Below are 25,467 nucleotides of genomic sequence, written 5' to 3'. Positions count from 1 at the left end.
AGGTGAGTCACTGCACTGGTGTGCACTTCATTAAATGATTTGGCGCCCACAAGGAAAGAAAGAGTTTGCTGGAATGTAGCAAAGTGTCCTTCAACAATAACTTAATTCCAGAGTAATAATTTGAAGTATCTTTATTGAAACATTCAGGTAATTATTTAAAGAATGAAGCTCATTCCAACAAAACTACTGATTTAACATTTCCAAGTATAAAAACATTAAAAATTAATCTCTCTGGGGATAACTTTTATCCCCAACAAATTACTGTTATTAACATACTTCATTGCACTAGAGAAACCAAGGAGGAAGACTAGTCAATTTAATTGCTTTTGCACTTTAGAAAAAATTGCACTGATTTACATAAATTACCCCAAAATTACCCAAGCAAAGTTAACCTTGTTCATGGCATCCCAGCACTGCAGGCTTCAGAAGCTGAGTCAAATCAGGTGCCAGTACAATTCAAAACCCTCAAATTTGCAGAATATCAAAGTAAGTCCCACTACCACTACTGTCATTATGGTATTAAGGGATACCTGTGGGGGGATAAAAGGGAGGGAGGAGAAATCCCAAATGCAGCAAACTGCAGTATCCAGTTCTAGAGGGAGGGGAGGGTTTGTATCACCATCAGGTTACTTGGGGAAATCAAGTGTTGCCAAAGATGGCTTTTCCACAAGACACTCTGAAAATTTGCAGTGAAGTGATTGTTTGGGAGAAGAGTTTTACACTTTGGATTTTGATTTATTCAAAACTTTTCTTGTGCATTAAGTAGTCCCAAACACTCTGAAGTTGTGCTGTATGTAAATAACCTAAATAATTTCTTTTGCCTCTGTACAATTCCTACCATAAGTAAGTTACCTCTATTCAAAAAATAAGTGTTGAAACCATCACAAATGTATTGGTTTTCCAAGCTTTACTACAGCTATCTTTAAAAATACACAACAGAAAGAACTCCAGTTACACTGCATGAACATGTTCAGTATTTGGTGTGTAAATGGTGTGCAGAGGAAAGTAACAGTGCCTTGTGCTCCTTCCCAGGGCAGGGGCAGGAAGCTGGCCAGGCATGCAGAGGCACTATTGCTTTCTAGAAGGCTGAAAATTCACTAACTCAGTCCCATGTGGGCTGTGGCTGGGGGTGCAGTGGTACAGGAGCAGAACGAGGGGTGATGGCCCAGTGCTCCTCAGTGACTCCATCCTCAGGGCCCCTGTCCCTCCCCAGGGCCCCCCAGCCCACAGCTCTGGGCAGGCTGTGGGGAAGGGAACAGAAAAAAGCAACACAGAACCAGGGTGACTTCAGGAGAAGTTTTGCAGGAGAGCCCAAACTGAATTTTAAATACTAAAAAGGTGAACAACTGGCAGTTGTTTTTTATAAAGTAGAGTAACATAAGATATTTTATAATTATTGGGTGCAACTGTATTTTTCAGCATGTGCATGGCTGAGTGGTTAGTTAGCAATCTGTCATGCCTGGGCTCCTGCAGGAAGGATAACTGCCACGTGTGTTTACAAACGTTCATGAGCACTCAATAAATTTCACTACAGCTTTGGTGACACCAACATGGAGAGGATTAAAGCAACTGTAACAAGTGTACAATAAGACAAATCTCTGTCCTGGGGGAGGGAATGTATATTTGTGCAAAATCCCAGTGAGTAAGTTACAGTAGTTATTACTGTACTGTGTGGCACTGCTCACATCTTCAATGCACCGGTACCAGCTGCCTCCCTGGGCAGGGCCCTCCTCAGCACAGTCTGAAATCCACACTCTGGATTTTATCTTTGACTTGCTTGCTCCTCTGCCTTGGTGCAGTCTGGTGGTGACTGGTCACTGTGAATGTCCTCAGTGTCTGTCTTTGCCTGCACCACCTCCTTCTGCTCCTCTGCTCTTTCCATCTCCAAAGATCCTTGCTCTTGGCCAGGGGAGAGATTTGGGGGTCTCTGGTCCAGCCTGTCCAGGTCATCACAGTGGCTGATGGAACTGGTCTCACTGAACCCATCAGAGCTTCTCAGAGACCTTTTGAAAGCTTTCTGACCTGTGAAGTGTTTGAAGCATTCAGTACCCATGGAGGCAGCAAATACAAACAGTGGTGTGCACAAGTTCAGTTTCCAAAGGAAGTATTGGAATTTTGTAACAGCAGAGAAGTTGGTTTTGTTTGCCTGCTACTTTGGACCCTGAACACAGACCCAGACAGGTCTGCAAAGCAAGAGCCCCTGTTACTGTATCCTGAGCTGAAGCCAGGCTGCCTGCTTACAAACTGAAATCATTCCAGGTTAAACAACTGAACTGAAAGTCATAGGCTGGAAGCCACCAGCCCAAAAAGTGAGTTAAAACCAGCCTGGCAAATCAGCATTAATTACTGATACAGCTATATGCAGAGAGGGCCATAGATTTAACACATCTTCACCTCAGAATGCCTTGGGCCACAAAATGTTTGGTAGCAACAGAAATGCAGCTGCTGAAGTACATAACTACATGTTATTACGCTTTTATTTCAAATAAAACTTTTGGCTTGTTTACCTGTTCATTTTTAAAGCTCAATTACCTCATAATATTCCACAGGAAGATTCTAGACTTCCTGGGCAGTTGTCAGTTAATTGGACAACTTCCTGTAGTCCCAGGAAGAATATGTGGAGAGATAACAGCTTGGGGCAATGTTCTGTGCCATGGGTACATTAAGGTTTTTAAGGTAGTAGAAGATGAGCTCTAGTTCCAGATGTTACAAAAGATGGAAAATCATGTGGGTCTTCCTGTGTCAAGGAAGTTTTAGAAATTAAACTCAGACACAGAAACTTACCAGGAAGTCTTTGTTTTGCAAGGCTGGAGGTGGGAGTTGGTGGTGGAGTGGTGCCTGTTCCTTGGGCCTTTGATACATACATGGATTCTGTGGATTCTAGAGAGCCTGTGCAAGAGAGCAGGAGATTCTTACTGGGTGTTAGAGGAATAGTGCAAAGCATGTTCTTGTACATCCTGAGGTAGATGATGTCCCTCATGACCAAACAGCACAGGAGCTGTGCTGCAGGCTCAGCACAGAACTGAGCAGCCCCAGTGCCAGCATGACACAGCTGGAGGTGCCCCAAGCCCTACCTGCTGTCAGATTGAACGTCCTTCCCTTGGGTGAGGCTTGGAAGGGAGAGAACCAGTTGAGCACAGAGCCCACCACTGGGATCTGTCGCAGCAGCCCCTGCAAAGCACAACCCAAGATGGTGAAAGAGCCCCAGGGATGAGTTACCTCAGGGTACTACAGGGCTGTGTGGGGCCTCACCTCTTCCAGCAGCCGTTCTTCGTTTGCTTTCTGAAGCTGAAGCTGTGCTTCTTGTATCCCTTTTCTAACAACTTCAGTCATGTTTTCCAAGAGCTAATGAAACCCAGAAATAAGGATATGTATTATTTGGATTTGAAACTGTCTTTTTAGTTCAGATTCTCAGGATGGAGACAGGGTAGCCAGATATTTTTCTAATTTATGACTGTATGTGACAATCTCTATTTCATTATGACTATAAATGAAAGAATGTACATGCTGACTGCAGGATTTTTTAACACATAAACCCAGAGGAAATAATGTAATTTTAAACAGGAATGGTACTTTTTTTTTTCCACTTAGAAATGAATCTATGACCCAAATTCTTTGAAAACCTGCTTAGCATATAAATGTTCCTCAGATGAATGTCAGGGAAGAATGTTTATGTTTATAGAGTACATTTTGGTTCCTAGAAACACCCAGGACTTAAATCAGCCTCACAGTAAGAAGCTATGTGTCAGCCTATAGGGTAATGTTGTTTTTCTGCTCTCATAAAGAGCTGCCACTGGCCAGCAGCAGCAGGGTTTTATACTGCAAAAGGCAGGCAGCTAACTGGGACAGCTGCAGGAACAAGGAATGAACAAACCCAAGAAACTCCATCTTTGTTTGTGTGAGACAAATGCCAATTTCCATATATTGATATTGGCTTTAACATTGCACAAGGACAGGCACTTCCTCCAAAATGGCAAAAATTTGTGTTCCTGTCAGCTAATAAAAGGACAAAGAGGAAGCTGCTCCTTTTCCCTCAGCCAGGAGCTGAGCCCCATGGCAGCTCAGGACCCCTGGCAGTCCCTGCCTGCAGGGAGGGCAGTGGGGTGGAATTCAGAGTACCAGGAGGAACCTCTGTGTTTCTGGCCCAGTCATCCTCAGCTTTGGTCCTGCCTTTCAGTGCCTTTGCTGCATGTCTCAGGGCAGCTGGACTGATGTGGGCTTCTTGTAAAATCCTCCTCCTTGTACCAACCCTCCTCATCTGAGTGAGGCAAGGGCATTCACAAATGGGTTCTGCTTCCCAGCTTTGGATCACATGGTGAAGATCCACAGATTTACTGCAGCTGGTCCCAAGCACTGCACCCTTCTGACTCTGCCACTACTCTGTTCCTCCCTGGAACCTTCAGAATACAAGAGGCCCCTTCAGTTCCAACCTCTTCACTACAAGAGTTAAAAACCTGAAGGTGCTCTACAGACAGAACTTTCCTCGTGTCACCCTCCAAGCAGCACAAGGAGTCAAGAGTGGGCAGGAAGTCACTGCTAGAAAAAAATTCATTGCCATAATCAACATATTCCCATGAGCAGAAATAGGCAAAGGATTTCTGAAGTTCTATTTATTTTTGAGGTGAGAAGATTAAATGCCCAACACTAGCAGAATGAAGAGACAGATTAATGCAGCTCACTTAGGAATTCTATTGTAGAGAACATTTGGAGAACTCCATTCAGGTAAATGCTTTGACAAATAGAAGTTGCATCATCAGCTTTATTACTTCAATAGGTAACTTGTAATTTCTGGGTTTAAGACACCAATTTAAAGTTTTTGACATATTTTAGAGCATAGTCTCATCTTAAAGCTGGTATATAAAGAATCTCAATCCCACCACATCCAGCAGTGAAGAGAAACACCAGCTCACAACCAACTTACACCTTTACTTTTGTTTTTTGACAGCTTAAAATCTGAATGATAAAATGAGGCTACTTGAGTACTACTGAATGAAGGTTTTCATTAGAACTACTGCACACAGGACCATGAACACAAATCCAGACATCCTCCCAATATCATAATCCATAACTCTCTGTATGCAGACACAGATTATTCCTTCCACAGTCATTAAAACTCTTGTGGGCAAGCACAACTTTTACTTTCACAATGAACAAAACCATGTCCTGAAGCCAATATGAAAAGGGAGGAAAAAAGGTGTTTCAAAATTTTTTGAGTTATTAATACATACTCTTGAATTTTCTTCAATTTCTCTGCCTGTTGCTGCAATAGTTTCCACCAGCTCTGACACATCCAGATCCTCTGTGACCATGCCAATGTAAACACAATTCTTCTGCCCTCCGAATTCCGGACCTGGGGGCACAGGGAGAGTCAGGCTTTGTGCTGAACACATCTGCAATCCTGCAAGGGCTGCAGCACTGTGCTTGTAAATCTGGAAATGCCAGTACACACCCCCCTTCAGTACCTAAGGGCAGCATCTGTGTGGGTATAAATTATGCAGACCAATAAAGTTCAGCCCTGGGGGTTTTCAAAGACAGAAAACATCACCTGAGCAAGAAAAAACAGTGGATATTTTATACAGTCAAGGAGTTGTGTTGTAAATACCAGTGCTGAATATGCTTTAAGCTCCTTAACTTTCAGCCATTTACAGATTACTTGGTTCCACAACCATAGGGCACTTAATTTTTGATAGCTGATTAGAAAAAGATCAGAGTTCTGAAGAAGCAAATTAATACTCTCAGCTGTCATGTGGCACTGTGTAAATGTGAAAGTGTTGCTAATTATCACAAAAGTCATCTAAAGCTTATAATTGAGCCACAGAGAGCAGTGAAGCCATCAGTGCCAGTCTGGATTGAGATCTGCTTTCCACTAGATCAGCAGCACTTGAGAAGGCTCCATCTCCTCCCAGGAATGCTGCAGCTTTTGTTCTTTCTGGCAAGGAACCCTTCTTGGCCTAGCTCCCCACACATCAGTTTTCACAAGGATTTCTGAGAACAGCTCACCTGGTGAGCACTCCTGAACTGAAACAGGGGGGAGGAGGGAACAGTTATAGGTGTTCCTTCTGCAATAATCACATAGGCAGCAGCTCATTCTGCATTACAACGACCTATCAAATCATTCTAGCACAGCTAGGAGAATGACTACGAGCTTGAAAAGAAATTCTTTAAATAGTGCAGTTACCCAAAGAAAAGGTGAGATCTGACTCCAGCTCATTTAACTTTTTCAGAAGTTCTGTATTGATTTTTTCTAGTTCTTTTTCTTGTTTGTCATCATTCTTCTCATCACTGTGATAGTTGTACCTTCAAACCAAGCCAAGAGATAGCAATTTCACTTTACAGTACATAGAGAAGGACCTACACATTTAGCACATTTCTACAAACTCCTGTATTTTACAAACAAAACCCTCAGAACATTACAGCTCCTACCAGCAAGTTTAGTGGCATTTGTCATCAGGGACTGGGGGGTGGGCTGAGCTTGCTGCTGCAAACTCAACACAAGATATTTCTGGTTGCTATATTGATTACACCTGAACTGTGTTGACTATACAGAATCCCTCCCAGAGGGCTGCATCAAATGATCAGAACAGACACCTGGAGGGTTTTTTAAGTCTATTCAGCATATCAGTGAGTGCCATTATAGATAAAAATAGAAGTTATGCTTGGCTAAAGACAGTGGAATGCACTTGCTCATTACATATCCCACACACTGCTTCCAGTGTTACAACTGGTGCCCAAAGCAGCTCTTCAGCTTTTCTTTAAGAAATAATCAAAGAAAATTACTTTATAAAGGCAATTTCCTAAAAAGCACTCAAAAGCTTCAGCTGGGTGCAAAGCCAGATAACAATCAGTAAACAAAACATCCAAATGACCACTGAAGAGACCACATGGTCCTGTCTGCTCAAGCACAGAGTTTGCAAACACAGCATGAAGAAAATAATTTACCTCACAACACCTAACCCTGGCCAGCCAAGATCTTCAATATACAACAGGCTAACTGTTCTTCTCACTTCTTGCTCAAACTCCTCTCTCAGCTGCAGAGTGCTTGTCAACACTGGAATCTTCATTTTTAAGCAGTCTACCAAGTGATCAATGTCTTGTATTTCAGTTCCTAAAACTGCAGAGCAAAGTGTTAGTGTGTGGTAAGTGAGAGGGATGTGACACAGATGTCTGAATGAAGGATTTATAAAGGAGCTGCTCTGCAAGTTAATCACAAATATAATTTACAGATAGTATTGAATATCTTGGTCTATGTAAGTGGGTTTTTGGTTCAGTTATCTATGAACTGAGACATCAAAATGAAAGTAAGGATTTCATAAAAACTAATAAAAAGGATTTTTTCATGTTACAAATTAATAAGGATATGTTACAATACCCTTTTACATTACATCAGTAGCTAGCATTAAAAAAAACCCTCAAACATCCTCTTCCTGTAGCCCAGCTGGACACGAATTAGCTTCCATGGTGGTTAAAACAAAACATCACAGCATCACTAAGTAATTTTCCTCTAAAATCTGCTGTTCTGTGTACACCAGGACCTTCTCTCATGAGTGTCAGCTGTTCTACAGCCTAAGCCCCTCACCCCACACAAGCCAACAGGAGATACTGTGCACCCCCTGAGCCCTGCACACTGTTCTGTGCTTCTGCTTTCCAAAACACAGATTTTTTTTTGTATCCCCCCCCTCCATCAATAGTTATAGAAAACCCTGGAGGCTTAGTAAATAATTATTCCAGCTAAGTAGCTGTGTTTTGAACACAAGCACCATTGCAGTGTTGAAACACCTGTGTGGAAAGGGCAGGCATCTGGTGTTAGGCAGCTGAGAGAAGGAATTTAACTACTTTTCCTAATTAGTTAAAAAAGTAACCAGGAAGTGTTTCTCTGCAGAGATAGTGAGGCAACATGACCCACAACAGCTGGGCTCCCATTCATGCACCCCGTGCTGAGGTGCAGCAAAATGATAAAGCTGAGGTGGTTTTGTTTGTTTATAGGAAAATCCTCCCCACAAGAGAATATCCTGAGGAGCTTTTTGAGCACACCTGCTTTTACCCCAGGAGATTGCTGTACCACTCACAGCACAGGGCAGCATTTACAGGGGGCTGGCTGGAGTGAACATTACCTGCAGAAGTCATGAGCGGGCTGAAGCGCACGCAGGTGCCCTCATCCTCCAGTTCCACCACATCCACCCCGCTGGCAGGAACCAGCTGTGCCAGCTGCTCTCCCAGCTGCAGGGACAAGGCACAGTCAGGGAAATGGGCAGGGATGGCTCCTGCAGGCCCTGTCTCAGCTCAGGGAACAACACAGACACAGTTTTCCCTCAAATTCAGTTCTTGCACCAAAATACTTCACCCTGCGGTGAGATGACTGAGTTCAACAGACCCTTAAAATCATGGAAATTTGGGACAAGCTGTGTTACAAGTCAGAATTTTCCACAAAATTGTCACTGCCATTAGGTGTGCCATGATTACTGCACAAGGGATCCAAACCAGCCACGTGCTCAGCTCTGCCAGCACAGGCTTCTAGAATTAACTCAAGAGCTGGAAAAAGCAGCTGTCTGTTCAACAATACACTGACATACACAGACATAGAGAATTTGGCCGATTTAAAAGAATTCTGAAATTTACACATATTCACAAGATCAAGGGAACAACCAAGAGCTTAAGATCCAGGAATGATTTCATTACTAATTATGTGTAAAATGATCAGAAATGTGAGAGCAACTTTGCTTCAGAGCAAATTAATCTTTTAAACAGCCACAAGTTTTGCAAAGGAAATCAGATCAAGAAAGTCTTTCAAACTACTCTAACAAAGGGATAATAGCTCCTGATGACCCCCTGAACTACTCCCCTGTCACTCCCCTCCATTCTTACCCACTGATTGAAGGTGTCATAAATGTGCCCTTCGTTGCTTATTATGGGGTGCTGAATAGTTGAGGCCTGTGCAGCATGTGAGGTCTGATCTGAATCCAAAGACACAAGAATCACAGAAGTGGATTTTTATTTACTTAATTAAATAAAAGACAACCTAAAATTTAGATTAAAGACAATTACTTTTCCCAGCTAATGTAACACATCTACACCATGTACTGGGCCTGGAGCAGATGAACAAGAATGTTTTTGTAAAAATATGTTGAACACAATAAATACTGGAAGTAAAACAGAGTTGAATGCAATAGCTAAAAAAAAACCAAAAAAACCAACAAAGCAGTAAAATACTTCTGAGTTTTGAAGTTAAAATGCCCCAATGGAAATACAACCAGTGTTTTCACAATGCAAAGTCCTGTCACAGGAGGCTGCACATATTTAGTACCTGTGACAGCATTTCCAGAGCTGTTCCCAATGCATTCTGCTGCTTTTAAAATTGCAACAGGAACTGTAATCAGTAAACCACAGCAATGTAGTGCTTGCCACAAGCCATGAAATGTTTGAAATGAACAAAAAACCTGAACAAACCAAAATCTCTCCCCACCAGTACACTCATACTGAGCCTGCAGCTCGTAAGAGACTTCCATCATCTGCTCCCAAGATCAAAATCATATGCAAATCTTCTCACTCAAGAAGGCAGAAAATTACTTGTTATGAAAATTTAAAACACTGCAGTCTGTCTATAAAAAGAAGCTATCACGTGGATGATTTGTCACAGATTATGACCAGCATTCACAACCTTTTAAAAGCACGTTACATGAGAGAACTGCACTACATTGCATTTATCTCAAATTCATTTGGTGAATTTGTAGTTTAAAGTACTGTATAGAGAGGGGTGTTTTTTTGGTTGTTGTTTGGTTTTAAATAAATCACCTACCTCTATTTGAATATTCCTGGAAAAACTTGAAAACCACCACTGGTGAACTCAGTTCATCTTCAACCTTAAAAGAAAAAAAAATATTTTCCCCTGCTTTTTTGAAGATTTAACACCATGTACAATCCCTTGTACTGCTGAGCAAAGCTTGAGCTCTCTTAGAAATCACCCCAGAATCACTGGGAAACACCAAGAAAGTTCCAGCAGGAAAAGTAAGATTGTAATTGCTCCTGCTTTGGAGAGATGGACTGTGCTACTTCTGGAGACAGTCTGAGGCTATTTCATAATCCTAAAAATGCCAAGATTTATTTGAGAAGGAGGGTAAGTGATACAGTAACTTGAACTCCCAGGGCCATTAATATTCTACAGCTTAGTCAGTAAGCTGACTAAATTTTCTATCCATCAAATATCCACTAAAATTCAGGGGTGAGGGTCAGTAAAATAACCAAACCCTGTTGGACAGGACATCTCACAGAAACTGAATTTGGAATGAATACATTAGCTGTGATTTCTAAACCTTTTTCTAGTGTAGAAACCTCAGCTGGGATAATTTTTGTGTACAATATCACAGGGTTTACAATATGATTTCAACAGCAGGGTAAGATGCAGCCAGAATAGATTAGACACACTTAGGGAAACTGGTTTCACAGATGTATTACTGAGCAAAGCCATGTTCTAAATGGAATTAAATCAAGCTTTGAACACAACTTCTGGATGCTCTTCTGCACTCCCATGGGTGCACCAGTACAGAGCAGTGGAACAAACACAATCCAGAGGTCACAGCCAAGGCAAGAGCATTCACTGAACACCAGGACTTAATTAGAAAGATCTCAAGCACCTTCAAAACGATGGTTATGAATGACATAATATTTTTAATAATTTATTCTAGTCAAAGTTATTCTTATAATAACAGGCAGAAACTAAGACATACAACCAAAGTATTAAAAACAAACTGTACCGAAGTTTTAATGAAATCCAGGTTTTTCAAGTTTTCCAGCAGCCTTTGACTCTAGAAGACCAGAGCAGAAGGAGAACAAATGGAAGAGAGAAATGCAGTTTTAGAAGTTAAAAGTTATTTTGAAAAACATTAAACAGTTGCAATTTTTGTGCAAACCCCTCCAACATGTCAGACTCATCCAGTTTTCATTTGTCAATTTGGAATGCAACAGAAGAAGATTTTCTCGGTTTAGTTAAACACTGACTACAAAGTGTGGCCTTTAAGAAATAATATTTTGCATATAAGCACTGCATTTTGTAACTAACACATTATATTGGACCTTAACTTTTACTAAAGTAAGGACTCCAAACACAGTGCACTTGTACCTCAAGAAATGTTTTGAAGTCCTTTTTACTAAAAGTAATTTACCAGTATTTAAATGAACACAATGCTGAGTAGGAAAATAAAGTCTCTCTGAAGAGCTTTCAAGCAAAAATAGTTAAGAGAAGTGACAAAAAAGGAACTTATTATGTTACTTCACTGTCTAGGAAGAACAAAGACTTTTTTTTTCTCACTTATAAAAATATACATATAATCTAATACTAAAAGCACAAACCCTGCCTCAAACATTTTCCTGTGCTTTCATCATGGGTGAAACCCAATGTTATACTATCAACAACTGCAGTATTTTAGTTGAGTCTTCTACAACACATCACAATAACCAGGAAGATCTGTCAAGAGCTGTCACAAATCCCTGCTGGGCTGTTGCTCACCAGTTGTGAGGCATGTTTTATCCTCTCCACAATGCCATCATGGCCCAGGTACTGCAGGGACAGCCACAGGGGCAGGGCACGGAGCTTCTCCACGGGCTGGCTCGACGTCAGCCCCGCTGCCAAGGACTGAGGAGGAAAACAAACAAAGCACTGTTAGCCTCTCCTCAATGCTGCCACTTTGCCAGCTTTGGAAATGATCATTTAGATGCCTATGAAGAACATGGCAGCACATTGCTCAGAATCAGAATGCCAGGATCTGGAGGATGGTGAGTGAGAATCTGAACGTACCAAGGATGGATCCTCGTGTCTGTAGAGGGTCACTGCAGGCACTGCAGGGAGCCCCAGCCAGGAGCCCAGAGTCAGAGTCATGCTGTCACATTTTGTAGCAGCCTGAAATTTATTACAATAAGCACAATATAAGCCATATATAACCTTACACAAGCACATTTTAAAGTTTCTAGATATAGTGAAACGTACCAGTACAGAAGAGGAGACATAACCCAAAGCCAAAGTTGCCAGATTCACACTGGAAAAAAAAAGTAGGTTTAGCATATATTAAATATGTATTAAGAGACAGCATTTTAATCTCAGTTTAAATATTTCATATTGATGTGTAAAGGGAGGTAATTTTTGTTCATATATATTTCATTAACAATGCAGGAGATGTTGCTACTTGGTATTCTGAGATTGAAAACTCAAAAGTAAAAACCTACTTCGTTCTAAAAATTTTCAGTCCAACATTTGGTGAAATCATCACCCAAGGTCATATTCATAACTTAGCATCAATTTGGTATCAGAAATAAATAGTATGCAAATACAGCTATTCTACAAAATACCAGGAGATACTGTCCTTATTTCAGCTTCAAAAAATATTACCTTAGAGCACTGGAGTCTTCATTGACATTGTCCAAGTTCCTGGAATTTATTTTCCCTTTGGTTTAATTCCCTCTCCCAGTTCTCCTGGCTCTTGCTGAAGCCTTCTTGACCTCCTTCATTGAAGTGCCATTTCATTCTCAATAACTACTGTATAATGTCCTCCTTGACTTAGAAGGTCTTTTTAGGCCTCTCTGGCCTAGAAGGTATTTTTATTAATATTTCAAGCTCTTCAAAGCAAGGGCAGATAAGATTACCATCTGAATAAAAGTGATCACTAATCTGTGCTGAAATTACCTCTCCAATTAATTCCTCTTGAGTATGTAAATCAATTTCTATCTCACAATAACAAATTATAACCACATAAATTGCTTACTATGACCAACTCAAGTTGGCCCTCTGGCTCTGTGTGAGCTGTTAAATTAGATGGTGTCTGTGAGTCAGACTTTGTAATGAACACAGTTGCAGAGCAGCAAGTGTGCAGTTCCATACCCTTCCACATGGAGCCACATCTTGTGCTGCTCACAGAGCTCCTTCAGCCGGCCCAGCTTGTCCGTGTGCCCAGCTCCTGGAGTCCCTGGTTGAACAGGGAGAAGGCAGTGACAGAGGATCAGCCTGCACTGAGGCTCTACCAAATCAGCCTCTTGGACTCATCTCAGATCACTTTCCAGGTCCCAAGCAAGTAACAGTCACCTCCCTCATTCATACTTAAAGCAAATTTTGTACATGTGTTTAATTAACTAGAAGAAAAATATATTTTTCAAGCTAAAGTTGATAGCACATCCATCAAAAAATTCTGAGGTGTTAATGTAAAATTGATTTTTAACAAAAGATCTGCACTCACTAAAGGAAGTTACAGTCATATTAATACATCAACTGGCATTTGCAGAACTGTAACAGCACAATCCAAATTTGAACTAGTTAAATAAAATCCCCTTTGGATAGATAATTATTGTGTGGTCATTAAGATATTTCCTGATATTTCTTGATATGCAACCACTGAGCTGTTTAGGAAAATTTTTATTTTTAAATTTTATATGTTTTTTGGTTTTTGATTGAATATGTATTCATGAAATAGTATAGGGTTTTTTGTGATTGTTTGTCCACAGCACTTACCAGCATTGGCCACAAGCAACAAAGGCAGTTTTCCACACTCAACATCATCTTTAATCAGTCTGTCCAACAAAGCAACATCCTGGTATCAGTAAGAAAACAATGTTTGTCAAACACTGAATTATTTCTGCTGAACTGGGAAAATGCATTAAGATTGAAAATTAACAGCATTCTGAAGTTCTGAAAGGAAATTCTCAATGTCCTTGGTTTTGGCTTGCACTTTCTTCCTCTCAAAGCCGAAATAATCTGAATAAAGCATTTGTGAAAAATACAACACAAATACACCATGCAGCTTGTGAAAGTACTCCAACTACTCCTATTCTAGAAATCTTGCACTAAAAAGCACTTTACTTAAAAGACATTAAAATATTTTGCAAATGATAAGACCAAGATACAAACTGCTTTTAGAAAATTTCCATCTATGATTCACACAGCCTTAACACAGAAGACTTAGAAGTCAAAAAAGTAAATGTCTTAACAGCTTTTTCTAACAGCATACTTGATATTCATTTAATGAGGCTTAAAAAGCAAAGCATAGAAAAAGCTCTTAGGGAAAACAAACTTACCATTTGGTGCTGAGATCCAAACATGGTGTTACAAGGCACACGGCACATGCAGGAAAGGGGCAACCCTAACTGCAACAGAAAAGATGGAATTTCAGCTGAGAAATAAATACTCTTTTCATGTGTTCACTAATACAGAGCGACACAAAAACCAGTCTGACAATAGAAACCTTAATATTACATTATAAAGTAAGTTTTCTGCTAAAACTTATAACAAAATTAGTAAGGAAAAAGCACAGGACAAATTATGTATGGGATCAGGTCTATCTAACATGACCAACAGCTTATGTAAATCACAATGCAACCTAGAAACAATCACTCATTTTTTACAAAGTTAGCAGGCAGGATGCTTTCAGTGGAAATATTCAGAAAATTTCTCTTCCTCCCACTGTATCACTGCTGCAAAACACAGGCTATAAATAAAAACTCAAAGTGTTTTTCCCAGACAAATGGTTTTATTTTAAATGTATGGTCTACTACAGCTGAGGATATGCCCAGTATGGACTCCGCTTCCTTTGCTGTTATTTCCACCCTGAGGAAAAATAAGTTGCCAAAATCCTCAAAGCTATGCAGGCAATATGAAGCCAGGAAGGTTCTAATTGCAGCTAAGCCCCCCTGACTGACTTTACCTGGTTGCAGAGAGCTTGGCCCAGGCCAGTTCTGGCAGCAGAACTGATGTATATGACAGGCTGCTTGGTGTAGAGCACGTTAAAGCCCTCCAGTGTGTAATCTTCATAGCGGGTGTGAATTACAAGCCGACAGATTTTCAGGAGACCTTCACGATCATCTTCATGATAATAGGCTGATCCATTTTCATACCTGCCAGAAAAGCCAAGTAAATATGAACACAAAACCAACAGTCAGTTTAAGGACTAAAATAACACTGACCAACAAAAAAGCTTGATACAGGACAGAGAAGATAATAAAAAACCTTCTATTTTCCCAGGTTAAAGTAGATTAAAAGAAAGCCTTTATGAAACAGGCTGAGATTAACAATGAGAGAAGCCTAGTATATATTTTCATTTAGACTCAGAGCAAGAAAGAAAGAAACATCTGTGTTTCTTTAAGATTGCCTTTAGAGAGTTCAAAACCTTGCTTACTAAAAGTGGAGTGTGGGAGGAAACACACAAAAGGCTTCATTCTGGTTTTAATATAGATTTAAATTCTGGATTGCTAATTTTAAAGACAATGCAACATATATTCTTTAGGCTAGGTTAAGGTTGTGTTCAGCCCTTCCAAGGATTTCTAAGTTTGGTGGTTTCTTTAGTAGACATCCTCAGTCAAATCACATCTATTTTTAAACGTTATCACTACCTTGTGACACCAGTGATTCTCAGGGACTCACCTGAAAAGCCTGCAGAGCCAGAGAGTAGTGTCAGAAAGGATCCTGGTTGTGAGTTTTCTCAGTCTTTCTCTGTCCAGCACAGATATATAAGCAGCCAAACTATGTCCCAGTAGAGCCATGTGACCCTGCTCACCAACGTTCTGCAGTCTGCAAGCCAGAACAGAGGAACTGCCAGTCAAACCCAGGGCATGGGCATTACAGCAATATGGGCTTTATGGGTTTTTAATGCACACTGGCAGAATTGGTTGATTGCAATTTAAATATTTAGCAGAGAGAAGTGCAGTAGATCACAGCCACCCTCATGTATGACACACCAAGCTGCCAGTGCACACAGAGCACCTCACTTGGCCCAGCTGCTCACAGGAACAGCTCCTACTTTTGAAACAGCCAACATGAGCTGGAACTAAGCACCTTACCTGCACTGGGACTGGAGAGTGCATTAATACCCTCCTCTCCTATGCACAGAAAACTCAGGACACTTACATTACTATTTTTAGAGGCACGGCTTTTCTTTATTAGGCGTTTTTTGTTTGGTGGTTGTTTTTTTTTTGGTTTTGGTTTTTTGATTTTTTTAAACCTTGACCATACTTTTTGAATGTTAGTTTTCAATAATCCTCTGTAGATCAGTTAGTACTATTTCCATTTTACTGAAAAATGAAAAAAAATTTCCTTTCATTTTAAAATCTACAGAGATACATGATCAAAATCTATTGGTATTCAAATCTTTAAGACTTAAAACTTTGAGGAAGTGGAAGAAATGAGGTGTCACATGAGAAACATTTCCCTTGTATAACTCCATTTAGCAATTAGTAATGCAAGCCTTGTAATCTTAAGAAAGCCAAGCTTCATGCATTATTCTGCTTCTCTATACAATGTAAGCTGCCTTTAAAAAGTTACCTGGTTGCACAATATTTTACACTTTAAAATACATAATATATATACTTATGCATATAAATATATATACTAAAATATGTAGAGAAATTATATATACTGAAACACATACAGAACTTAGGTGGATAAGTTCTATAGTGATCAGAACATTAAAAAATCAGGTGTCTTCCACATCCAGTAACTGATATTGGCCTCACCTGTAGGACTGTGAAGTTTCCTCCTCCTCCTCTCCATGCATTAGGTTCTGAACTAACTGGAGTATGCTCACCATATCCTGGCCACTGGGAGGGGAAACAAAACCACATTAAAGAGACACAGACAGGAAAATTCAAGTATCTAAAAGAGGCCATCTGGGACACTCCACTTTTACTGAATGCTGAGTACAGCAACAGAAATGGTTCCCTGGTCTCAGGAAAACTGATCACAAAGATGAAGATGCTGAATCAATTCAAAATCCTACTTGTTTATAGTAGGACACTCAGAAAAACAAATCTACTGATACCTGAAAATTTGGTCTGAAAAGCCTGACTTGCCAACATTGAACTCTTATTGCTACACAGCCAAGCAAGGCAGTAGCTAAGGATCCACATTTCACTTCACCTGAACCAGCCTCAGCTCATAACTCAGCACATCTCTTAAACAATTCCCCACAAATCTCAGTTTCTGACAGACACAAGCTGTGTCTGATTTCTCACATGACACGGTAAAACTGGAAAAGATCCACCTCAACTTTTCTAACTCCAACTGAAATTAACGGTAGTGTAAGAACTTACACTGATAGCTGAAATTGCTTTTTGTTCATAGAAAGATAACTCAGTGTCTCCACTCCAAACCAGGGTTAGTGCCTGCACAGCAGAGACTTAAATAGCTTTTGCAAAATTTTCTGAAGTGCTAGCCTGAGCTTCTGCAGGATCATCTCCCACAGAGGACACAACCAAGTTAAATCTTCATTTTCAAGTACAATGGTCTTACCTGCCTTATGGACAAGAGCTGTTTAATTTCTAAAGACAGCTGTGCTAAAAAGGTGGGAGGTTCCTGGGGTTTGGTTCTTTTTTCCTTTTGTTTTGGGTTTTTTGTTGGTTTTTGTTTTGGTTTTTTTTTTTTTTTACTGTTTTCTACTTTATCAGTGTCAGGTTTTTTTTTTAATCTGGGTGCTTTAATTCAATAGAAGTTTATGTTTACTTTGAGTCTCAATCACAGCTGTAGGCACCACTACTTCATCAGATTCCAAGAGTTCAAAATTTCAGTCACTGTGGACAAGTAATCTTTTTTTCTCTTTTCTACATGAGAATAAAAATAGTTGGTATGATTATAGTATTACTTTTTTCCCCCTATGAGAGTATGGGAAAAAGTTTATTATGATGCCTGAAAAATGTTAACTTTTCCATTAATGCAAGTTGCTTGGAAGACTAACATGTGTAGTTTAAGACTTTGAAAAGAACATTATCTAAAAAATGCTGCTGCTTACCTGCCTTGGAGTGGTCCAGGAATATCCTTCCGTGCATATTTCTTTTCATTTTCCTCCTCCACTTTCCTAAGTTAAAGACACAGAATAAACTCTGTATTTAGCTTGTGTTTGATAAATTCAAATATGTAATTGACTTTGACTTGTAGAAATGCATACTGACATGTATCTATTTCACTAACAATAATTCAGAAATTAACCAGATGAGATCGACACAAAAGTTTCATTCAGACTGAATTAAAGAGTTTCCAAGTTGTTGGGGTTTCCAGCTCTTTATAAGAAAGCTTAGAGAAGAATCTCATATATACAGGAATCAAAAATTGCTGGCACTGCAATAATAAAAAAATAAATCCTAACTTTGAAAAACAGACTTGTTTTGGGTATCAGAGAACATGCATAAATATGTGTACATTTACTTTAAAAATCCCAGCATTTGAGAAACAAAGATGATTTGTATAGGTGTAAGCTTCAGACGGACAATGTGACCTTAAACTGTAGGAAAATGAGGGGTTTCTCTGCTTCATGCCAGTGACACAAATAACAGCCATTGTTTTTTATTGTACCTCTGATTGTCTTCCAGCATCTTCATTGCTTCGTTCAGATTCTTCCCCATTTCTGCTAGAGTAGGGTCCACCATCTGTTAGGAAAAAGAAAGCAACTTTCAAGAAAAGATCAAAACCCATTTGTTTTACTACTGTCTCTACAATATAATAAATCCTAGAAGGGGTTAAAACCTCAACATTTGGATCTAGAAAGACAAGAAAGTATCCTTTGAGACTGCCTAGGATGACAAATAAATGGCATCGTTCCCTGCCATTTCCCCAGCACACTTTTACAACGGTAGTTTTCAAAACAGACGAGAAAACACCCAACCTAAATACCCTTGTAAATCTATTTTTTCATATTTCTTGTGCCTATAAACCAGTTTTTAATCTTAACTAATTGGAGAAATTCCTTTCATGTAGACAGAAGAGTGAAACTAACCTGCAGCAGGCAGCTAAGACAGGCTGGCATGCAGCAATTATCCTCCAGCTGCACAGAACAGGCCAAAAATCCTGATCTCACTGCTGAACTCAGGTAACCACACATATTGCCAGATGGAAGAGTTTAAAAATCATGGAACTTATTTGCCCTGAACCAATGACAAGCTCAAAGTATTTCCCAAAGAACTGCTCTGGCTGAATGAAGTTTCTTCCATAAACCTTAACCCAAGAGGCCTGACAGAAGCCTGTGACACTGACACCAGACACCTGGACAGGAGCATTTATCCATTTAAGGATTTGATGCCATTTGAATGTGAGAGTGTGTGAGAGAATGTGGAAGGTGTCATTTGGCAGAGCCTGATTTACCTATATTTGAAAAATAAATATACCCCAGTGTGAGGGGAGAAGGCAACACCACTGCTAAGCCCCAGCACAATAAATGGCAAAACCCCTTGAGATACTCAGGTGACCCCATTACAGAGTCCCTGCCTCCCATAACCTCCATAAATTCAGCACCAAGCCAGCACCCACATACCAAAGACTCTGGTGGTGGTTACCCCTGCAGGCTGCTGCTAAGGCTGGGGGAATGGGGAAAGGACAGGGTTATTTAAAGGAAAGAAATCCCACAGGCAAACACATTCACTCAGGCAGATGCAGACACAAAAGCAAATTTGATCACAGAAGGTAGTGGGATTCATTTACATGAGGATTTTACACTATTTTCATCCGGAGGACTGATCAAGAAAGGAAAAAAAATTAAGTTGAGAGTTACCATATGTTCAAAGAAAGACTATTTTTAATCAAATATTTTGAGATTTAACTCACATTACAGTAAGTGGTAGGTGGCTGAAAGAATCAGTAGCTGGGCATGGGCACAGTGATCAGACCAAGACTGACAATTCTCTATTCCATGGCTTTGGAAGTAGCCAGTAACAAATGTTTGGGGGAAAAACAAAAGAATAGAGCAAGTGCTGAGTAATATTCTACCATCAGAAATCCCAGCTTTCAGCAATAAATAGGTTTTTACACTTCTACACTGATTTGTACAACCACTGGGTATGAGGACCACAACCTAATTAAGCACTGAGTGACAAAGCAGTACAAATACAAAAAGTTCCAGATCTCATCACAGATTTCAAAACCCCAACACACACTGCAAGCATTCAATACTCAGAAGAAAACAGACATAACCAAAGGAAAAATATAAATTTGATATTTGGCAATATGTTCATACATTTTGAGTGGTTTCCAGAGTTGCACCATGTCAAAGAAAGTCTGGAAAGAAGCTCAGGGAAAAAAAAAAAAAAACAACAGCTTGGTTCCTGCAAGCCCTTAAAAGAGTAAATTATCACAATCTACTGATTGTGATTATCTCACATAATTTAATTCAGGCTGCCATAAAACATCATCGATGGCTGGAAGGCAGTTACTTGTTTCAACCTTCCTTAGCATCACATGCAAACATTCATATCTGTTGTAAATAAGGACTTGAGATGTAGAGACATTATAAAAAGGGCTCTGAGCTGCTTTTGTTTGCAGCTAACATAAAATTCACCAGCTGAAATGACATCAGATGTTTAAAACTGCACATCCCTACCTTGTGACTCATCCCCTCTCACTCACTAATTACACACATGAAACCCTGCTGCCAATAAGCTGCCAGAATAACAACATAAAATACACCTTTAAAACTCCTAAGTTACACTAAGCTCCAAAAAATGCTATGAAATCCACAAAGTCTTTGAATTCTGACACGGGCTGAATTAGAAAATTAATCTCTTCTGATTTTTCCAATTGCTAAGTGGATATGCAGCAGCTTATTTTCTCCTCTGAGTTCTGGAAGGAGATGAAGCTCACCTTTACCTGCTGAACTTTCTGAATGTTCCTCCTCTGCTCACATTAGTAAGGCCATGGAGCTGGGAAGCAGGAGACTTTCTGCTTCTTTTGAGCAGCAAGAAAAACAGGTGTGGCAAAGTTGCAGCAACAGACCATTAAGTTAAGAAAGGTTTCTGAACACACTTGAATAACAAGAGCAGTAATGAACAGTATTTTTTCATGGTCTTGAACAGGTTTCGGAAATGACTGTGGGAGGAGTTCGTGAACACTCCCAGCACAGGTGGTGAGGGGTTAAAGGAGCCGCAGGAAGTTTCTGCACTCAGTCCTGCCCCTGGCTCACAGGGAGCCTTTGGCCAGGGCAGTTACAGGACACACAAATCCTTCCAAGCTCTAACAGGCACCAGCCGTGACTCTTTCCTTGCTGGGGTCCATTCACATCCAGCACCTCCTTTTCCTTCAGCCCCTGGCACCCCTCACTCAGCCTGCCTCAACCCTTATCACTCATGGCCTCCCCATGTGCTAATCCAACTCCCTAAGGTTGTCCTGCAACAGCTTTGATTTCAGCCACTTCCCCATTCTGTAACTAACCTGGGACTATTTTATTAAGTACTTTGAACTGTGAACTGTTTATGACTTTACAGGCGGAATGTCACACCTTGGAGTCACTTGGCAACTGGGCAGAGAGGATAAGGGGCCATTCTCCAACTGTGATAAAACTGAAAATTAATTGCAAATTCAAAAGGAAGAATGCTGCTTCTACACCAATGTTTTCCAGTCTTGGTTTTGCATTTCTGTAGGCTGTATTCCTAATGAAATAAAGGGATGAATTTTAAACAGTTTACATAAACTAATGTTGTGAGAAGCAACTCACAGGTGTAGCTCATTCCCTGTTTCAGGGGAGCTCATTTTCCCACTACATTACTGGAACACCTTAAAAGATGGTTTTACCATAAAAAAACAAAACCTCTTCTCAATGGTAAATTAATCCCAAACAATGTCAGTATTCTTCAACCAAAAGAATATTGTTTTTATTCTCCAGGGTAAGAAAAGTTTAAGATAAAAAAAAGCAGATACTTCATGACTGTTTGGCTTGAATAAAAATGGCACTGTGTCATCACAAGGCTTCTGCTTACAGATGTTCACCCTTTTAATCTCGATTTATTCCCCTGACATGAGCCAGGACCTTAATGCAGCTCTGCTGCCTGAGTTTTCCGTAAACTTACCAGGATGTTGTGGTAAATAGCACAGTAACAAAAGGCAGGAGCCACAGGCTGAGCAAGAAACCAAAACAGTTTTCTTCATGTTTAGGGAAAATACTGCTGTAGAGATAGCAAGGAGTTACAAGGAAAGAATTTGCACTGTTTTACCACTAACAAAGTCACCTAACTTGAAATTTAAAATCCTTCAAAAGATTGGTGACTTCAATCAAAATCCAAATGGGAAAAAAAAAAATAGAATAGTTCTGTTAGGGCAAACTTCTGAAATCTAACGCAGGCTTCCAGAATTATATAAACAAGTTCAGCCCAACAAAAGATTACTGAATTTCAGATAAAATCAGTCATAATTATATCACTTATGGCACACAATACCTTAAAAAAATAATGCAAAAAAAAAAAAAAAGGTGCTGAAACAAAGTAATTTGCAAAATCAAACCAAGAGATGTTTGGTGTGCACACCTGTGAGTCAGATTCTGCAATGATTTTCACTGCAGTCCTACTGTGCAATGTTTTCTATTCTCAGGAAGTTTCTCATCTGCTAAAAAAATCTTTTTCCATTTGCAAGACCCTAAAGCCTGCAGTCACCCAACATCACTGCATCACAGCTCATTAGGTGACTGTACCAAAATGGTTATGAAAAATACAAAGTTGCAACAAATGTTAATACAAGTTTAAAAGTACTTACCACATCACTGGCACCCTGCAAAAATACACAGCAAGGAGAGAATCCATGGTTCAAATAAAAGTCTCAAATCTACTTTGATAATGCTTAAATAATGTCCATGAGATAAGTGGACAGACATTCTATGCAGGAAAATGTATGCCAGGCTGGAGGAATTCTAAATATATTTGGGGAGAAGAATTCTGACATGTCAAGACTTGATAAACTGCAAATTGTACAGATTTACCACAATTTTAACCAAAGATTATTCCAGGAGGGCACTTACTGCTAAATATCTAGAAGACCATAATTGTATTATGGCATTTTATTATACAGAGAACTACAGCTTTTATCACACATGTGGAAAAAAGCCGTGATAAACAAGAGAGGAAGTAAATAAAATGATAACTCTTGACACATATCTATCTGCATATATGGAAAAATCAGACAGGCAAGTTTTTGCAGGCCATTACAGACTATTCCTCACATCAAGAATAACTAAAACATGGACATCTTTTAGGTATTTCATTTTTGTAGTGTGTTTATTGCTTCTTATTATGAACTGATCAAGCAAAGAGCTTGGTCAGTACTACACTTGCCCTGTATTAATGCACCTCTTTAAATTACCCTGTATCACACCGGGGTTCTCTTTGAGTCCAGTTCATAGACAGCATACTCCAAACTATTCCAATGAAATTTTACTTTATTATTTTTTGAGAACAAGTAGGAGTCACTTCTGCCAGCAATAATAAAGAACCTAAGCTTTCAAACACTAATACTCTGTAACACTGTATTCTTCAGGAAGCTTGTAATACATCAAACGTTTTTTGCCACGTCAGAAAGATATTCCTGAATTTCCTGACCATTTCGCCAGAGCACATCCCATTCACGTTTCTCCGGACCACCCCAAGGATGGTACAAACCGAGCATGCAGCACATAGTAATGACGCACGGAGGGGCGTGTGCACCCAAAGCCTCCAGCACACCAAGCGCTGGGCATTGCCGAGGCTCGGGGTCCCCACGGCCACCGAGGGCCGGGACAGCCCCGGGAGGGCAGGAGGAGCCCGGGCCGGGCAGGAGCCTCCGGAGCACCCGGGGCTCACGGGCCGAGCGCACGGGCTGGGCCGGGCACGGCACGGCCGATATTTGCTCTGTGCTCGGCACGGGCAGCAGAGCAAACACGGGGCAGCGAACGCCTCCATGCCAATTCAAAAAAAATGGGTAAAATAATAATGTATTTAGTAATGTTTCCTCTCCTACCCTGCTGAAGGCTGACACTGACAGGAAATAAGCTCCATCCTTCTTTTTAAAGAAAGCAGAAAACCCCGCTCCTGAAGCATTTCCTGGTAGTCGTCCTGCCTAGGTCCGGATCCGGGACACGGATGCCGGTCACACCGGCGGCTGTGAGGGCCGAGGGGGACACGCCCGGGGGCTCCGCTGCTGCCCCAAAGCTCCGGCAGGCAAAGCCGCCTCAGCCCGGGGGCAGCGCCGCGCACCGAGACCCGGCCGCCGCCGGCCCGCGCCCCTCCCCACGGCCCCGGCCCCACCGCACCCGCCGCGGCCACTGCTCGCGGCGCGGCACCGTCACTGTCCCCGTCACTGTCCCCATCCCCGGCCCGGCGGCGCTGCCCCGCAGACCTTCTCGAGCGAGCCGTCCATGGCCACGGGCCCGGCGCTGCCGCCCCGGCCGCTCCACGCTGGCAGCGCTGACGGAGCCGCGCGGGGCGGGCCGCGCTCGCGCGCTCACCTGGGCAACCGCCCGCCCCCCGCAGCACGCACCACCGCGCCGCAGGGGAGGGGGGATGCGCGGCGGGCACACTGCGCACGGCGCGGCGGGGCCGGGGCCGGCCCTTCTCTCTGCGCACCGCCTGAGGTCGTTCCCCCCCACGCCAGCTGGTGGAACAGTCCCGGAGAGAGCCAGGGTCAGTGACAGCTCTTAGCGCATGCGCAGGGAGGGCTGTCCGAGCGGCGATGGACGCCGGTTCTGGAGCGGAGCTGTGGTTCGCGGGTTCGAGTCCCGGCCGCGGCGGGTTGTGGCAGGCCGACCCCGGCGGGGCTCTGCATGGCTCCAGCCTTCACGAACCTCTCGGTTGTCACACCACTGTCGCCTATGGGTGCACCAAAGCCTTTCCTCCATGTATGGATCCCGCGCCGGAGCGCTGCACAACCGCGGCAGACAGCACACACCTGCCCCGTCCGACAAGCAGCCCCCGGAGTCCCAAACCCTGGGCTTTTCCTGAGCTTTTTTTCTGTTCTCCCAAGCTGGAGTTACTTTTCGGTACATATCCCTGGTCCTATTAGTGCCACTGCTGTTATTCAGTAGCACTGTTTGCAGCTGGCGTTGTTTGCGCAGGGATGTATTGGGATGAGGGCTGGAAAGGGCCGGCCCGGGCCGTGACACGCCGTGTCCGCCGAGCGCCGGGCAGCGCGCTCTAACGCTTATTAAATTTTACTTAGATCTACCTATCTTAGATCTACCTAGGCATCTATCCATGCCTATTTTTAGTTGTTAATGGAAGAATTCATGATAGTTTCAAAGACACTAATCCAGGTCACAGAGCGAACTACCACCTCCTGCCTGGAGATGGTTCCCTCAGTCAAGCCTGAGCCCGTTGCCAGGAGCAAAGGGAGCTCCCGGCGCTCCCGGACCCGGTCCTTTCCTTCCGTGGGCAAGGTCTTGCAGGGCACCTCACTACGTGGTGGCACTGCTCAGTGTCCCCTCACTATGTGGTGTCACTGCTCGGTGTCACCTCACTACGTGGTATCAGTACTCAGTGTCACCTCACTACGTGGTGTCACTGCTCAGTGTCACCTCACTAGGTGGACTTCAGATCCGCTTTGTGGCACTGGTTCTGTGCGTACAAAGCTGTGTAACGAGTCTCTTCAATAACCTCACACCATTTGCCTTTCTCCTCAAGTTGTCTCAGCAGCAGAGGGCAAAGCAGGGGAACCGGCACGGGCTGCTGCTGCTCAGCAGGTGTGCATCAGGCCTGCTCAGACTGCAAAACAAGGGCAAAACC

At 41.8% G+C, this 25,467-nt stretch overlaps 1 protein-coding gene across 1 annotated transcript; it reads right to left on the bottom strand.

Moving 5' to 3' along the window:
- Positions 1-113: 113 nt before the first annotated feature.
- PDXDC1 (pyridoxal dependent decarboxylase domain containing 1) lies at positions 114-24,227 on the bottom strand. Its single transcript, XM_059484186.1, has 23 exons — positions 24,086-24,227; positions 18,314-18,387; positions 17,754-17,819; positions 16,483-16,566; positions 15,395-15,541; positions 14,679-14,868; positions 14,053-14,121; positions 13,490-13,568; positions 12,866-12,950; positions 11,978-12,026; positions 11,789-11,890; positions 11,501-11,626; positions 10,749-10,799; positions 9,794-9,857; positions 8,863-8,951; positions 8,112-8,217; positions 6,940-7,111; positions 6,179-6,297; positions 5,229-5,350; positions 3,253-3,345; positions 3,075-3,171; positions 2,785-2,889; positions 114-2,022 (listed from the first exon to the last, which is right to left on the bottom strand). The coding sequence occupies exons 1-23, from the start codon at positions 24,104-24,106 to the stop codon at positions 1,763-1,765; spliced, it is 2,370 nt and encodes a 789-aa protein (XP_059340169.1). The 5' UTR covers positions 24,107-24,227; the 3' UTR covers positions 114-1,762.
- Between the last annotated feature and the right edge of the window lie 1,240 nt (positions 24,228-25,467).

The sequence above is a fragment of the Ammospiza nelsoni genome, chromosome 17 (genome assembly GCF_027579445.1).
Source record: "Ammospiza nelsoni isolate bAmmNel1 chromosome 17, bAmmNel1.pri, whole genome shotgun sequence".
Taxonomy (NCBI): Eukaryota; Metazoa; Chordata; class Aves; order Passeriformes; family Passerellidae; genus Ammospiza; species Ammospiza nelsoni.
This window is presented reverse-complemented; position numbering and strand designations above follow the sequence as displayed.